The following is a 15,255-nucleotide window of genomic DNA, read 5'->3' as shown; positions in this document are numbered from 1 at the left end:
CACCTAAAGAAAAAAGTTTAAATCTGGAGATAACAGGAAAAAATGAGGAGCTCAATTATACCACTAGTGATAGCTAGAGAAGGTGAATTAGGAAAATCACCTTAGAATAATTTGGGTTCAGTAGTAGTGATAAAGCAGCAAATCATTATTTACTGATAATTGGACTTCCCTGATCTACAGTCCACCCCCTGCCCCGCCACTGGACTTATTTGGTCACTCAGCTATTCTATTCAATGACAAAGGCCAGGACATTTATTACCCAAGAGCTGTGTTCTCAGCCCTCCGTTGGGTTTCTCTGAACACCCTGTAGGGAATTATGTTTTCTTTTTGGCCAAAGACCAACTCAGTGGTTGGAGGAGTATCTTGTCTCAAATACAGAACCATCTCTAGTAAAGGGCTACAATAATATCCATGTTCCAAATAACTTTACCAAATGGGTAGCATCCAAATGATAAGAACTAATTGTTTTTAGTATAATCATATTTCCATTAATGTAAATATTTTATTTTTCCTCATATTAACTGCTTTGCTTTACAGATAAGAGCATAGAGAAGAATTAGTTATATTTCAATTCCTTCTTTAACTAGTTTTAGGCCTGTAATGTTCACCAACTGGGAGACGAAATTCAGAATGCTTGAAGAAGCAGGTAAATACTGAGTCAGCAAATGGGAAAAGAAAGTATATTTAATTTTTACAAAAGTCCCCATCTCCAAGCAGTATTTGGGATGTTACATCAAGTACAGAATTGGTACTAGGCAGCTGGATCTAAGCAACTGATACTAGTAAATTAACAGATAAACAGAATATTTACCTTTATTTTAAAAGAAGGCTTTTAAAAAATAAAGTCTATGTTTCTATAATACTCTTGAACTATCAGTATAGAATAGTACTTTTACAAACTCACATTAAAGGCCAACAACTACCATAAATACAAGACTTGGTCCCCATTCATTTTGTGATTTTTGCAAGGGTTCAAGCCAATGGAAAAGAAACTATCTCTTCACATAAATGAAATTTGCTACTCTATTTTTTCCAGAAACATTTTAACCAAAAATCTGCCCCCAAATGCCAATACATTAGACAACTAGAAGGTCTCAAAAGACTGCAGTTATAATAACTGGCATTAAGAAAGCAACCACCACTGAAGGCTTGGCCCTCTTTTCTCTGATATTTGGCCTCTGATTTCTGTCTTAGGACAGCAATTTTCAAAGTCTGGTGGTGTGTTTCAGGATTATGGAAAGGTAACAGAGCATACAGAAGGGCAGGATCATTTAAATAGGAATGGCCCGAGTCTCTATATTTTTATGTATTTTTTTGAGACAGGGTCTCACTCTATTACCCAGGATAGAGTACAGGGGTATCATCACAGCTCATTGCAACTTCTTCCTTAAGTGATCCTTCTGCCCCAGCATCCTGAGTAGCTGGGATTACAGGCATGCCAACATGCCCAGCTAATTTTTAAATTTTTTTTTGTTGAGATGGGGTCTTGCCAAGAGGCACAGGCTGATCTTGAACTTCTGGCCTCAAGCAGTCCTCCCACCATGACCTCCCAAGGTTAGAGGATTACAGGCATAAGCCACCAGGCTTGACTGGGTCTCTGGAGCTTAACCAAGTTTTCCAGCAAGTTTCCAAACCAGGCAGATTAGAATTATCTACGAAATTTTGAGAACATCACCCACCACATTCTGAGGCTTCATCCTCTAGAAATTTTGATTCAGCAGGTTTGAAGTTGGGATCCCCTTCCCAAATTTTAAAACAATTTTAAAAATTTTAACAAATTTCCTAGGTAGTTTTGATTAGCCAGATTTGGGAACTACTGACTAAGGACACTTATTTAAGGTCTATCAAAAACTTCAGGTCTCTAAGGATGTTCATAACTTTGGGTAGTTATAAATTATCAGCCTAGAGAGAATCTAGCCAATTAAACTGCCAGCAAGTGATTTGATACTAAAAATCCCAATTTAGTGGTTAAATTACCTAATGATTTTCTGTCTATCCACTCTCCTCCCCTAAGGTAAGGCCTGCATGTAATATTTGTTTCCTATGGCTAAGTGCTCATAAAGTTGCTCTGCTAAATTCTCTGTTAACAGCTCCCTTTTCCTCTTCCATTCAGATTCCCAAAGCTTCAAGGAACAGACTTACTTCAGAGCCCCACAGCCAGCTGATGTCACCAGCAGCATTATGCATCAAGACATCAACCCAGAAACCTTCAAACCCACTCCACTGGTGGGGAGACACTAGACAACTCTAATATGAGGGTTAAATTCTTTGTGGAAGAAAATGCTCTCATTGTACAAAATAGTTTAAAACCCTGACTATTCTTGAAGCAAAGAGAAGGTTATTTATAACTTCAGAAGTCTTAAAAATAGTGATTTTTGTGTCACCTCGAGTAGCCCCAAATCCACAGATGTCCAGACCCCCTCCTTCTGCATCCCAGAATTAGTAGATGTTTAAATTCTAAGACAGAATCTGAAAGCAGTGGCCATAAGGAATTTTGGGAAATAACATTTGATGGCATTTTCCTCTCAATCTAAAGTGATGCTATCAATGTACATCAGATGGAAAAATTATCTTATAAGTAGGTGAGAATTAGTCTGAGTGAAACCCTGTCTCTACCAAAAATTGCAAAAAATTAGCTGGGTGTGGTGGCATGTGCCTGTAGTCCCAGCTACTTGGGAGGCTGATGTAGGACTATCATTTGAGCCCAGGAGTTTGAGGTTGCTGTGAGCCAGACTGATGCCACTGTACCCAGTGTGACAGAGTAAGACCCTGTCTCAGAAAAAAAAAAAAAGTGAGAATTATAATCTTAAAAATACAGATGCTGATTTCTAATCCTTTCCACAAAATTCCAGATCACAAATTGAGGGACGAGATGATCTTTCGTATACAGAAGGCACTAACTGGGTCCTATGAGATAGCAGCAAGTCAAAGCCAACATCCAGGAAATGGAGAAATGCACATGGGTCCCAGGTGTCTCTTCTCAGTGACAATGGGCCTCCTTACTGGATAGTTGGCAGGAGACAGTTCAAATGTAATTAACAAACTGCTGGTGGGCAACCAAAGGAAAGAGATGGAAAGACCTCTTAGAATTGGCATGGAAAACAAACCAAACAATACTAGCAGCAGGCCCAGCTGGAGGAGGACTTGGTTTGTAGATTGATGTAGTCTCCATGGGTGGACAAAGACATGATATCTTCTCTGGTATTGCTCATCATCTTTTCAATGAGGACTCTAAAGAAGAAATAAAAATAAGCCTGAGAAACTAGATGGAGGAAAAGGAGAAATGGCAGACATAAAGTAATCACCAGACAGCATTCTGTAGAGCCACAAGGCTCAGTTAAATCTCAGGAGAGAAGGGCGGCACCTGTGGCTCAGTGAGTAGGGTGCCGGCCCCATATGCCAAGGGTGGTGGGTTCAAACCCAGCCCCGGCCAAACTGCAACAACAAAAAAATAGCCGGGCGTTGTGGTGGGCGCCTGTAGTCCCAGCTGCTTAGGAGGCTGAGGCAAGAGAATCACATAAGCCCAAGAGCTGGAGGTTGCTGTGAACCGTGTGACGCCACGGCACTCTACCGAGGGCAGTAAAGTGAGACTCCACAAAAAAAAAAAAAAAAAAATCTCAGGAGAGAAGACAGTACCCCTGACTTTTAGGAGTTGGGATTCCAGTGGCTCAGTCTTTTCTTGTTTGTTCAGAAATAAGACAAGAGGATCCATGGGGCTTTAGTGGAAGATGAATAAATCTGCATGCCTATCCCAGAATACATGAGATCCTCACCTCATGGCCTCATTAATATTTTTGTTCTCCTTGACTGATGTTTCTGTCCAACCTGTGAAACCATTCTCTTTACTGAATCGATCAATCTGGTCCCGGCTCACTGCCCAAGGTGACAGATCACACTGACAAACAGAATAAACAAAAGGCAACACTATAAATTTCCTGAAAATAGAAATATGACTTAGACCCCTGTGTATTTAAAACATTTTTCTATCAAAGGTTAAGAACACCAGCAACTAAAATCTATAGTCACTATTCTTCCCAAAGAAAGTCTCACTCTCAACATCCTTTGAAAGGAGGTAGAGATGACTCTGCTAACTTGAGAAGAGGAAACAGATGCACCAAACCAGACAGCATCTTAGATATGCTTACTCTCTGACCATAGACAGAGGCTAGGGACCATTTCTTCAGGTTCATTACATACCTTATTGGCCAGGAGCAGGCAAGGCACAGGCTCTCCATTGGGCAGTGTGAGTTTGCTGTCCAGGTCCTGTTTCCATCTCTGGCTGTTACTGAAGGTAGTGGCATTGGTAACGTCAAACATAATAACACAGGCAGAAGCATCTCTATAATATAGTCGTGTCATAGAGGTGAAGCGTTCCTGCCCTAGGGAGAAAGGGAAGGAGATCCTAAGAATCCATCTCAGCACCCTCTCTGAAACCCTTTCCTCTCTCCCCTTCATTGTGGAAGAAGGCAGTAAACACAAGTAGCAGAGGAAGCTGCTCACTTTCCCCTCTGACTCTTGGTTTTCTATCTATCCAATAAAGGGATAATTAAGACTGATCATCTCTAAGGTAGATTCTGCACCTGGATTGCTCAAGTCTAGATCTCTGTTCTGCCACTTAACTATCTATGTGACTTGGGACAAATCAAGCTGTCAGTGCTTCCTATTTCTTGTTTGTAAACTGAAGATTAATGAATCAGTGAATTTAAAATGCTTAGAAGAGCACCTGGCACATAATAAAAGTTTCCTATTATTATTTTTTTATTGAGACAGAGTCTCACTTTGTGGCCCTCAGTAGCGTGCCGTGGTCATAGCTCACAGCAACCTTAAACTCTTGGCCTTAAGTGATTCTCTTTCCTCATCCTCCCAAGTAGCTGGGACTGTAGGCGCCTGCCACGACACCTGGCTTTTTTTTTTTTTAAATAGAGGTGGAGTCTCACACTGGCTCAGGCTGGTCTCGAACCTCTGAGCTCAGGGCAATCCACCCCCCTTGGCCTCCCAGAGTGCTAGGATTGTAGGCGTGAGCTACCATGCCCAGCCAAGGTTTCCTATTATTATTGTTTCTATTTCCTGGGGGTCATGTTTCTCACCAAGATCAGCTTTAAACACAGAAAAAGCATCCTTCCACTGCGGTGGAGCACCCACCTATGGTCTGGATAATCTCCCACCTGGCCAGCCCCTCCAGCCACACAGATTGCTCCAGATCTCTTCAGGGGAAAACATCTATAAAAGCTCTATTCAGCTCACATATCCTCAGAACAGCCCAATCATTCCAGTTCAGAAAAAACAATTTCTGGTTTTCTGCCCTACTTTTTCTCTGAGAGTTTTCTGGTCAAACCAAAACTTCTTCCCTTGTTCCTCTCCAGCCTTCCCAGCTTACCTGCAATATCCCACAGCTGGAGCCGTACCATTTCTGAGTCAGACCACTGGAGAACCTTCAGGGCAAAATCCACTGAAAATACATATTATACTTTAATAAAATTTCCCTTTATAAAAAATCCAGGGATAAGCTCAGATCAAATATGAAGTTACAACCCTAGGGACATACAATTCCAATCCCATTTATTTATTTTCAATTCCTCAATTGGCTGAGATGAGTCCACAGTCATGCATTAAGTGTGGGGCAGATAATTCATACTTGTGCTCCAAAAGAGACTCTAGCTTTCACTCTCCTGTTAAGCATATTTATTTGTGACTATTTTCCTTCAAGGCTGGGGGAAGGAAGATGAGAATAATTATGAAAACAACCCCTATTCTCAGGTTAAACAATTCTGGGAGATTTAGGGGGTTTTCTCAGTGAAGGGGTGATGGGGGGGAAGGGGGAAATGAGATAAGTGTGGTCAGTTTTGTATCTTCCACATTCAATTTCACTGTTGGTTTCTAATCAAATTGTATTATGAGAAAAACACATCCTGGTGACTTCTACATGCTCCATAAGGCTGCAGGAATCAAGTTGGGCAAGAATAAGATAAACAGAAAAGGTCCCAGAGGATTCCTAGGAAGAAGACACTGCTTCCATGATGCTTAAGAGCTGCAAGGGATAAAAAAAAAAAAAAAAAAGAGCTGCAAGGGATATAATCTACCAACTCTACAGATGCTGAGACCCCATGAGTTAAGTGGGGTCTGAACTAGTATTCCAGGGGGAAAGCTTTTTAATAAGGAGAGAGATAGAATAATTCCTGAGGTTTGGAAATATATCCTTACACGTCTGCAAAAGAAATAAAAGCTACGGGAAATGCAGAAGAAAGACAGAAAAAAAAATAGCCAGAGTCAATTATATTCCTTACTAAAGGAAAACTAGAGCAATTGCTAAAAATTAACTAGCAGAACACTTTTAACCCCAAACCATGAAATAGGAGTGGGGGGCAGAGTGGTGAGGAAAAGTCTTTGAAATTTTAAACTCCTAAGTTTGCCAAATATTGTTAAGGAAAGTGTTTTAATGGCAATGTAAATGCTTTTTAACTTTTTAAAAAAACTTCTATATGAACATCAGCACACATTTTCAAGTTTTCTATTAGTATACAAGATTCCCCCCACCTCAAAACAATTCTTTTAATAGAGATAAAGTTTAAGTTACTCTCCCCTGTCACCAGCTCTTCGTAATCAAATACCTTCTACTTAACAAAAACTAATTTCTACCTCTGGGGGGGGTGGGGGAAGGTGAGACCAAAGGCCCCACCTGGGAAAGAAATGCACTCTTGGTGTTCCCTTCCTCCTTCCCTTTCTCAGTTTCAGGGGAAAGAGGGTGGGACGATTCTTCCAAGAATTCCTAGGTTACCTTTATTTAAGCTATCAATGAACAAAAGTCACAGCTCATAAGCCCTAATGGGCATCTGATTGCATAGCCAAGGGGATCCTTTGGGGGATTTTGTGTCCTCCCTACCCTTCTACATCACCATAACAAAACTGGAGTCCTTGAGACCAGTTCTGCTTCCTAGGCTCTTCCCTTAAGCCAGGTTCAACACCTTTCGGTTCCTTTTCCATATAGCTGGTCTGTAACTCTTGGAAGAGGTCTGACAACAGCCCCACCTGGGCTCCTAACCAGGCCCCAGTCTCCCTTGCTTTTGTTGATTGGATAGATTCGCCACTCACAGCTTGAAAGGCTGCAGAAGACTGGAGTTCAGAGCGCGCCGGTGATAAACAGCAATTGTTGCCTATTCTCCTCCCTTCCCTATTTCTCTCATCTTCACACCTTCGCCCTATCTCTTACCAGGTGGTTGGCTCTGGCTGGGAAAACCTAACAGGGAAACTCAAGAGAGGTGTACAAATCAAACACCCAGCACCTACTCCCTCCTCTAGGATCCCAGACTCCTACTTCCTGACTCGAGGAAGGACCCAAAGGGCACCAAATTCTTCCTCCTCGCCCCCCACCCCACCCGGTCTACAACTCGAGTCCGCGTCGGAGTCCCAGTCTACCCCCGACCCCCCTACCCCCCCGCGACATCTCACCTCCCACCGTGGACTTGTAGTGTTTGCTGAAGCTGTCCTGGGAATATCGCTGCACCAGCGACGTCTTGCCCACTGCGGCGTCCCCCACCACCAGCACCTTGAACAGGTGGTCGCGGCTGCTCATGACTAGCGGGGTGTATACTTTTAAGGAGGCAAGAAGTGGGGGAAAGTCGCTTGTTTTAACCCCTTTGGCTCGGAACCCTCTTCACACTGAAGTTGGGCATTCTCACCCACCGCCTTTGGGTGCTGCTTTGATCAGAAAGCAAAAAAGGAAACTTTGCGCCCAACCTATACGCGCTTCCTCCCCGCGCGGCCACAGCCTGGGTGGGGCGCAGGGCGCGAGCGCAGAGCCCCCGGCTATTCGCACCTTCTCACCCCTCACCCCCTGCCCGGCCCGGCTGCCGAGAAACGAGACCAGGCACACTCCTACACCCACGGGGGCTTCCCCCGAGCGGCTCCAGTCAGCGACTGACCCCGGGCCAGCCCACTACACAGCTGGGGCTGGAGATAAGGCTCTCCCCTCACTGCACAAACCAAATTGTAGGGAAGGAGCAGCCCACACCTCAATTCCTCGGACCCGTCCCGCCCCCTACGGCGTGCTCCCTCTCGCCTTCCTCCTCCAGCGTCACGTGCATGTTTGCTTGGAGCACTACATTTCCCAGCTTACCTCGCGGTAAAGAGAAGCTACCGAGTGCAGAGACTCCCCGCGTGGCCTCTTGGGAAGTGTAGTTCTTCACTATTTGTGTGTTAAAATAATTCTGGGTCAGTAAATATTTCTTAAGAGATATGTTCATTATGCTCTCACCTGCCTGAATCCTTTCCCAGATAGTTTTCTCCTATCTCTAATCTTTGGAGTTAATATTAAAAATCATTCCATTAATAAAAGCCCAAATCTCATCCATCATGCTCCAAGTGAAGTCCATTTTCTATTCCTTCAAAGAGATAAAGTCCAGAACCTTGTGAACATGATTCATATCTTCCGTATGACCCAATAGCAGGAAAATTCAGGGAATCTTGACCCACGAGACCAATCCTTAGGAAAAACAAAACTATGCCAAAAGTTACAGCATTTAATAACTGGCGGTAGCAATAAAGATAGCAAACGAGACAGTTCCTCATTCACACTTCCACAATTCCCATTTCTAGCCACCCTACTCGTATATCATTTGAGCTGGAGGCGATATGAAGCGTACTGGGAATCCTCCTGTGCTATATGCTTGGCTGCTGTTGCTCAAGAATTATCGTAGAACTACAGTCTGCAAATGATTTTAATTTTCCAGGCTGTAACTTTTCTGACCTCCTTGTCCTTTAGAAAGGATTTGGCAAAGCATGAGCTAAATGGCAAGCAAAGAGAGCTCCATTTGCTATGCTTTTTCTGGGAATAGAAGAGAAGCAGCAGGGCTGCGGGAAAACATGTTCTGTGAGGAAAGAACATCAGCATGGTTCAAAAACATGTTTAACCCAAAAGGTTTGCTACCCAGGTGTAGGAAGCTAGGCTAGGTTACTCATCTTTAAGGCCCAACTTAAATATTGACTCACTTCTGAACATCTCCCTTACTGCAGCCTTTATTGATCACTTGTAGCATTTACATTCTTTTTGAATTTTAGTCACTTACATGACCAATTTATAATTCGTTAACTTATAAGCAAACAGCATGTCACAAAATAAACAGGGAACATGTTTTCCTTCAAAATTTTGACTTTGGCCCTGGTCGTCTGTGAGAGGAACTAGTTTCCCAAATTAGCAAGGTGGGAAGTGAAGATTCAAGATGGAGGCTTGGCGCCCGTAGCTCAGCGGTTAGGGCGTCGGCCACATACACGGAGGCTGCCAGTTCGAACCCGGCCCAGGCCTGCTAAACAGCAATGACGACAACAACAAAAGAAAAAATAGCTGGCGTTGTGGCGGGTGCCTGGAGTCCCAGCTACTTGGGAGGCTGAGGCAAGAGAATCCCTTAAGCACAAGAATTTGAGGTTACTGTGAGCTGTGATGACACAGCGACGTAGTGAGACTCTGTCTCAAAAAAAAAAAAAAAAGATTTTGGGCGGCGCCTATGGTTCAGTGAGTAGGGCGCTGGCTCCATATACTGAGGGTGGCAGGTTCAAACCCAGCCCCGGCCAAACTTCAACAAAAAAATAGCTGGGCATTGTGGTGGGGGCGTGTAGTCCCAGCTACTCGGGAGGCTGAGGCAAGAGAATCGCTTGAGCCCAGGAGTTGGAGGCTGCTGTGAGCTGTGACGCCACAGCACTCTACTGAGGGCAATAAAGTGAGACTCTGTCTCTACAAAAAAAAAAAGATTTAAATGGAAGATTAGCAAGTTTTTGGTACTCCTCACAAGTCACAGAGTTTCTATCAAAGGAGTAATCATTTGTTCCGTGGGGGTGAGGTGTATTTCTTCAATACTAAGCTGCAGTTTCCCAGAGAGACACTTATAAATAAGAGAGAAAGAAAACACATTCAGAGTGCCAATTGATTTGCATTCAGTTGACCCTTGAACAACTCAGGGGTTAGAAGTGCCTACTTTCCCCTCCTAGGTTGAAAAATCTATGTATCATTTTTGACTCCCTCCAAACTTAACTACTAACACCCTCCTGTTGACCAGAAGCCTTATCAATAACATAAATAATCATTTAACATTTTTTTTGGTGTTACATGTATTATACATTTTATACTCTGTATTCTTCTTCTTCTTCTTCTTTTTTTTTTTTTAAAGATGGTGTTTCACTATGTTGTACAGGCTGGCCTCAAACTCCTGGGCTCAAGCCAATCCTCCTGCCTCAGCCTCTTGAATACCTGGAACTACTGATGTGCCTCGCTATGCCTGGCTTATATACTAAATTTTTACAATAAAGTAAACAAGAGAAAAGAAAATGTTATTAAGAAAATTATAAGGAAGAGAAGATATACTGATTATTCATTAAGTGGAATTGGATCATCATAAAGATTTTCCTCCTTATTATCTGCATGTTGGGTAGGCTGAGGAGGAGAAAGTGGAGAGATTGGTCTTGCCATCTCAGGGTGGCAAAGGCTGAAGAAAGTCCATGTGTAAGTAGATCTGCACAGTTCAGATTGTTCTGTTCGAGGGCTTACTGGTATATGTTTGGAACAGTCTTTTGGGAGCTGGAGAAAGTGGTCAGCCTTGCTATCACATTTCCATGGTTGTCTATGTTTTTTTTTACTTTTTACTTTCCACTTTTTATTTTGAAATTTTTCAAACCCATAGAAAAGTTAAAAGAAGTGTACAATGCATACCAATATGTCCTTCGGCTAAATTTACCAAATACTAACATTTTGCCATGTCTGTTTTGTCTCTTTGTGTGCACGTTGAACTATTTGAAAGTAAGTAGCAGACACTTCATCCTTAAATACTTCAGCATAGAGCTTCTAGTAATGAAATTCTTCTGCAACACTAAAATACCGTATCACAGCTAAGAAAATTACCCTTAACCCAATAATATTATCTAATAACCAGTTTACATTTGCATGTCTCTATACCCCAGCAATATTTTTTCCCATTCCTCACCTACTTCTGATACAGAATGCAGTCAAGCTTTAAGCATGGCATTTGGTTATTCTATTTCTTACTCTCTTTTTCTAGACCTATGCTATATCCAAATAGAACCCAGTAGCCGTGTGTGCTTATTTACATTTAAATTAATTAAAGTTAAATAAACTTGGAACCAGTTCATCAGTCACCTAGCCATGTTTCAAGTGTTCAATAGCCACATTTGGCTAGCAGTTACTATGCTGGACAGCACAGACATAGATTATTTCCATCATCACAGAAAGGTCTAGTCAATAGCATGGGTTTATAATTATCCCCTGCCATTTTTTGCCTTTTATAACATTGACTTTTGTTTTTAAAGTCCATGCCAGTTGTCTTGTAAAATACTGTAGTCTGGATTGTCTGATTGTTTCCTCAAGATTAGATTCAGGAAAAATGTTTTTGGCAAGAGTCTTACACAGAGGATATGGTGTATGTTTTAATATGCTGCTAATGTCAAATAGCAATTGGTTATGCTTACAGTGTGAATTCATTGATCACTTGTTGGAGTAAAAACCTGGTGCCAGACAATCTCCTAAGGCCTTGGGAGTTTAACTTCGAAGAGAAGGTTTATATGATCTCCGGAGTCCCTATTGCTGCTCTGGGAATAGAGTGGAAAAATGCTTTGTCACACAAATTGAAGACTGAAGTGACACAGCCAGTGGTCTAGTTCAAGGAGGAGAGGGACAGGGCAGAGAAGGGTGAGGCCTTGAGACCATAGCTATCCCTCAGTCCCAAGCTCTAGACTCACTTCAATGATCATAACTTCTCGGTGATTGCTTTGGGGAGGGGAATACAGCTTGGTGAAATGCCTGTGACCCAGCTAAGCATTCAGCTGGAAGCTCTGCCACAGAGTGCCTAGGGAAACCCTCTAGACTAGAGAGAGAGGCTGGCAGAGTCAGAGAGCAAGCTGCCAATCACTCTTCTGCTGGCTCATGCCCAAGGGTCTAGGGCTAGTTTGAATCAGGGAGTGTCTGGGGAAAACATCAAATTATAGTTTTCATTGCTTTTGTTTTGCACCCAGATGAAGACCAGGGAAAGGAGATAGGAAAGGAATGCTAGAGAGAAAATTCTGGTTTAAAGAATGGAGTGTGTGGTTCAAGCTGCCAGCATGACACTGGGAAAGTCCCATCTGTAAAGTGAAGGAGGTCCCTTCTGACACCAAGGGTGGTGGTTCCAATTTCCTATGTCCTTGCAACTCTCTGGGAGGCGAGGAAGGCAGAAATTATTGCACCTGTAGACCATCCTATCCTTATTTACCCACTAATAACCTTTCCCCCTACTCTAAGAACTTGGAAATACCCTTATCCTTTCAGCCCTCTCAGAGTTAAACTCTAATATCCACATGTTATAAGAGGTACCCGGGCAGGAGACTACACTGACTGAAAGTATAACTATATCTATCGAAGGAATACATTGATCTGAAGGGAAGTTTGTTAATCTTAGGGGCAAAGAAAGGAGACTCTGAGAGGAGAATTCTGGCTATACCTCTTTGGTCTCTTATAAGAATGTCCAGCCCTCTGTCAGGTATCTCTATTATGGAGACTTGTGCAGTCAGTGAATGAGGGCTGAGGCCATTGTTTCAGTGTTAAAAGTAACTTCTCAGCGGGGTGCGGTGCCACAGGCCTGTAGTCCCAGTTAGTTGGGAGGCTGAAGCAAGAGAACTGCTTGAGTCTAGGAGTTTGAGACCAGCCTGGGCAATATAGTAAGACCTCATCTCTTATCTAAACAAACAAACAGACAATCAACAACCCCCTCCTAATTTCTCTCTCAGGATTCCAGACTTGCCAGGTACTTTCTGATCATCTGCCTTCCCATGTTGCTTGCTTCCAGGGAGAGAATATGCTGGTTAGGGTGATGTGCCGTGTAGTACATAAGATTAGCGGACAGCTGGTCTAACACACAGGCCTCTATGAGTTTTTCAGTCTAAGTCAGCCTCCCTGAGTGAGAAGATGTCTGCATGGGATTAGATTTCTGAACCTCGGAGAGGGAGGCGGGGCTCAGGTTCACAGTGTATTCACCCAGTGGAGGCCTATCTGTGAAACAGGCTGGTCCTCACTGCTCAGCTTTGTCCAACTTCACGGCTGAGTGAAACCTAGGGCAGCTCCAAGTCTGTCAACTTCTTCCTTCCCCAGTCCCTTCATACTATCTTACACTGGCTATCAATAGCATTTCGCGTCTCATTTTGCTCCTACCAATTAAACTCACATATCATCATCATCATAGTAAAAGCTTCTACTTATTTGAATCTTCTGTGTGCCTAATAACGCCAAGGAGAAGCCATGATTGTTCCATTTGGGGGGATCAAAATAGGATAATTATAGCACAAGCTGAGAGAGCTGGGATCTAAATCTATGTCTGCCTACCTCTAATTATTACTATTTTTAAAATTAAGCTCTGTGTGTGTGGACTAGAGAGACTTTGCTGAAAGGTATAGCATCCTCAGCATGTTTTCTGAGAGTTTTCACATTGAGCAAATGGACAGCAGGAAATCTACTTATTGAAGTAAAAAAATAGGAATCTGCCCTGATTGGCAACAGCATCATGGCAGTTGTGTCTGGTTGGAGAAGTAGGAAAATTTGAGATAGACCTTGAGGCCTCCGGGAGAATTCTGGCAGCCAGCTGTGACCTGATATAGGAAAAAGATAACCTAGATGTTAAGTGAAGCAAGAGATATAGAATGTAGAAGCACAAGTGGGTACATGATGGACTGTTCTGTCCTCCCCAGCATGGGAGTTATGAGGGAGAAAAATCAGGAGCTGTGCTCTTGGCTTGGAAGTGGCCCCCCCAAGAACACTATGATGCTTTCGTTACTCTTTCCATGGATTTCTAACTCCTGAAAACCAAATACTTCATTTCCAAATAATTTCGGAAGTAGGTGATATGCTTGAAAATTGTGCATGTGACAGTCTGTAACAGTCAAGGACAAATAAACATGTGGCAGGGTAGCACCCATAGCTCAGCCTGGCCACATATACCCAGGCTGGTGGGTTTGAACTTGGCCCAGGCCAGCTAAAACAACAATGACAACTACAACAAAAAAATAGGCAGGTGTTGTGGTGGGTGCCTGTAGTCCCATCTCCTTGAGAAGCTGAGGCAAGAGAATCGTTTAAGCCTAAGAGTTGGAGGTTGCTGTGAGCTGTGATGCCATAGCACTCTACTCAGGATGACATAGTGAGACTCTGTCCCCAAAAGAACAAAATAAAAATAAAAAATAAACATGTGGCAGACAGCAATTTGGAGATCCTAAAGCAATATTCTCTATATACTTGTTCAATATTTCCTTTTTCTTAACATTTAAACATAGTGAAAATATTTATAACTGAAGATGACAAAATATTTAAACTTATTTGGACTTGTTTTTTATTTAACATTTATTTTATTTTATTTTTTTTGAGACTGAGTCTTACTCTGTCACCCAGGCTAGACTGCAGTGGCATCATCACGGCTTACAGCAATTTCAAACTCCTGACTTCAAGTGATACTTCTGCCTCAGTCTCCCAAGTAGTTGGGACTAAAGGCACCCACCAAAATGCCTAGCTAATTTTTCTATTTTATTTTATTATTTATTTATTCTTTTGAGATGGAGTCTCACTATTTCGCCCTTGTAGTGTGCATAGAGTGCTGTGCTGTCATAGCTCACAGCAACCTCCAACTCTTGGGCTTTAAGCAATTCTCTTGCCTCAGCCTCCCAAGTAGCTGGGACTACAGGTGCCCACCACAATGCCCAGCTATTTTTTTGTTGCAGTTGTCATTGTTGCTTAGCTGGCCCGGGCTGGGTTCGAACCTGCCAGCCTTGGTGCATGTGGCCGGTGCCGTAACCACTGTGCTATGGGCACCGAGCCAATTTTTCTAATTTTAGTAGAGATGTGAGTCTCACTCTTGCTTAGGCTGGTCTAGAACTCAAGGGATTTTCCCACCTTGGCCTCCTAGCATGCTAGGATTACAGTTGTGAACTGCTGTGCCAGGTGCGCATTTAACTTAAAGAAAAAAAATCAATAGCTACACAGTCATCTACATTTCACTAAATACAAATTTAGCCTAAAGCATTTCAAATTATGTTCAAAAACTCTTTGAGCCAAATTGTCCTCACTGTTTTGCATTTTTTTTCCCTTTCTAGTGGTTTCTGTTGTTGTGCCTAGGCTGGACTCAGAATCCTGAGCTCGTGCGATCCTCCTGCTTCAGCTTCCTGAGTAGCTGGCCCTACCAAGGTGAGCCACCATGCCTGGCTCAAGAGTTGGGTTTGTTCTGGTGGTGGTAGTCTTTT

The 15,255-nt window shown here is 42.8% G+C and overlaps 1 protein-coding gene across 1 annotated transcript; it reads right to left on the bottom strand.

Annotated features, from left to right (window-relative positions):
• Positions 1–505: 505 nt before the first annotated feature.
• On the bottom strand, positions 506–8,086 carry RAB29 (RAB29, member RAS oncogene family). Its single transcript, XM_053607378.1, has 6 exons — positions 8,009–8,086; positions 7,447–7,587; positions 5,378–5,449; positions 4,198–4,379; positions 3,774–3,895; positions 506–3,231 (listed from the first exon to the last, which is right to left on the bottom strand). Exons 2-6 carry the CDS (start codon positions 7,568–7,570, stop codon positions 3,117–3,119), a joined length of 615 nt encoding a protein of 204 aa, XP_053463353.1. The 5' UTR covers positions 7,571–7,587; positions 8,009–8,086; the 3' UTR covers positions 506–3,116.
• Positions 8,087–15,255: the final 7,169 nt, after the last annotated feature.

This window comes from Nycticebus coucang, chromosome 10 (assembly GCF_027406575.1).
Source record: "Nycticebus coucang isolate mNycCou1 chromosome 10, mNycCou1.pri, whole genome shotgun sequence".
In the NCBI taxonomy this organism is placed as follows: domain Eukaryota; kingdom Metazoa; phylum Chordata; class Mammalia; order Primates; family Lorisidae; genus Nycticebus; species Nycticebus coucang.
The sequence above is the reverse complement of the archived record's forward strand: the minus strand, read 5'-3'. Positions and strand labels throughout refer to the sequence as shown.

Coding starts and splice junctions, on each gene's coding strand:
- RAB29 (XM_053607378.1), bottom strand. CDS start 7,570: ATGAGCAGCCGCGACCACCTGTTCAAGGTGCTGGTGGTGGGGGACGCC. Junction 5,450..7,446: donor CTACAAGTCCACGGTGGGAG/GTGAGATGTCGC, acceptor ATGTATTTTCAG/TGGATTTTGCCCTGAAGGTT. Junction 4,380..5,377: donor CCAGCTGTGGGATATTGCAG/GTAAGCTGGGAA, acceptor CTTTCTCCCTAG/GGCAGGAACGCTTCACCTCT.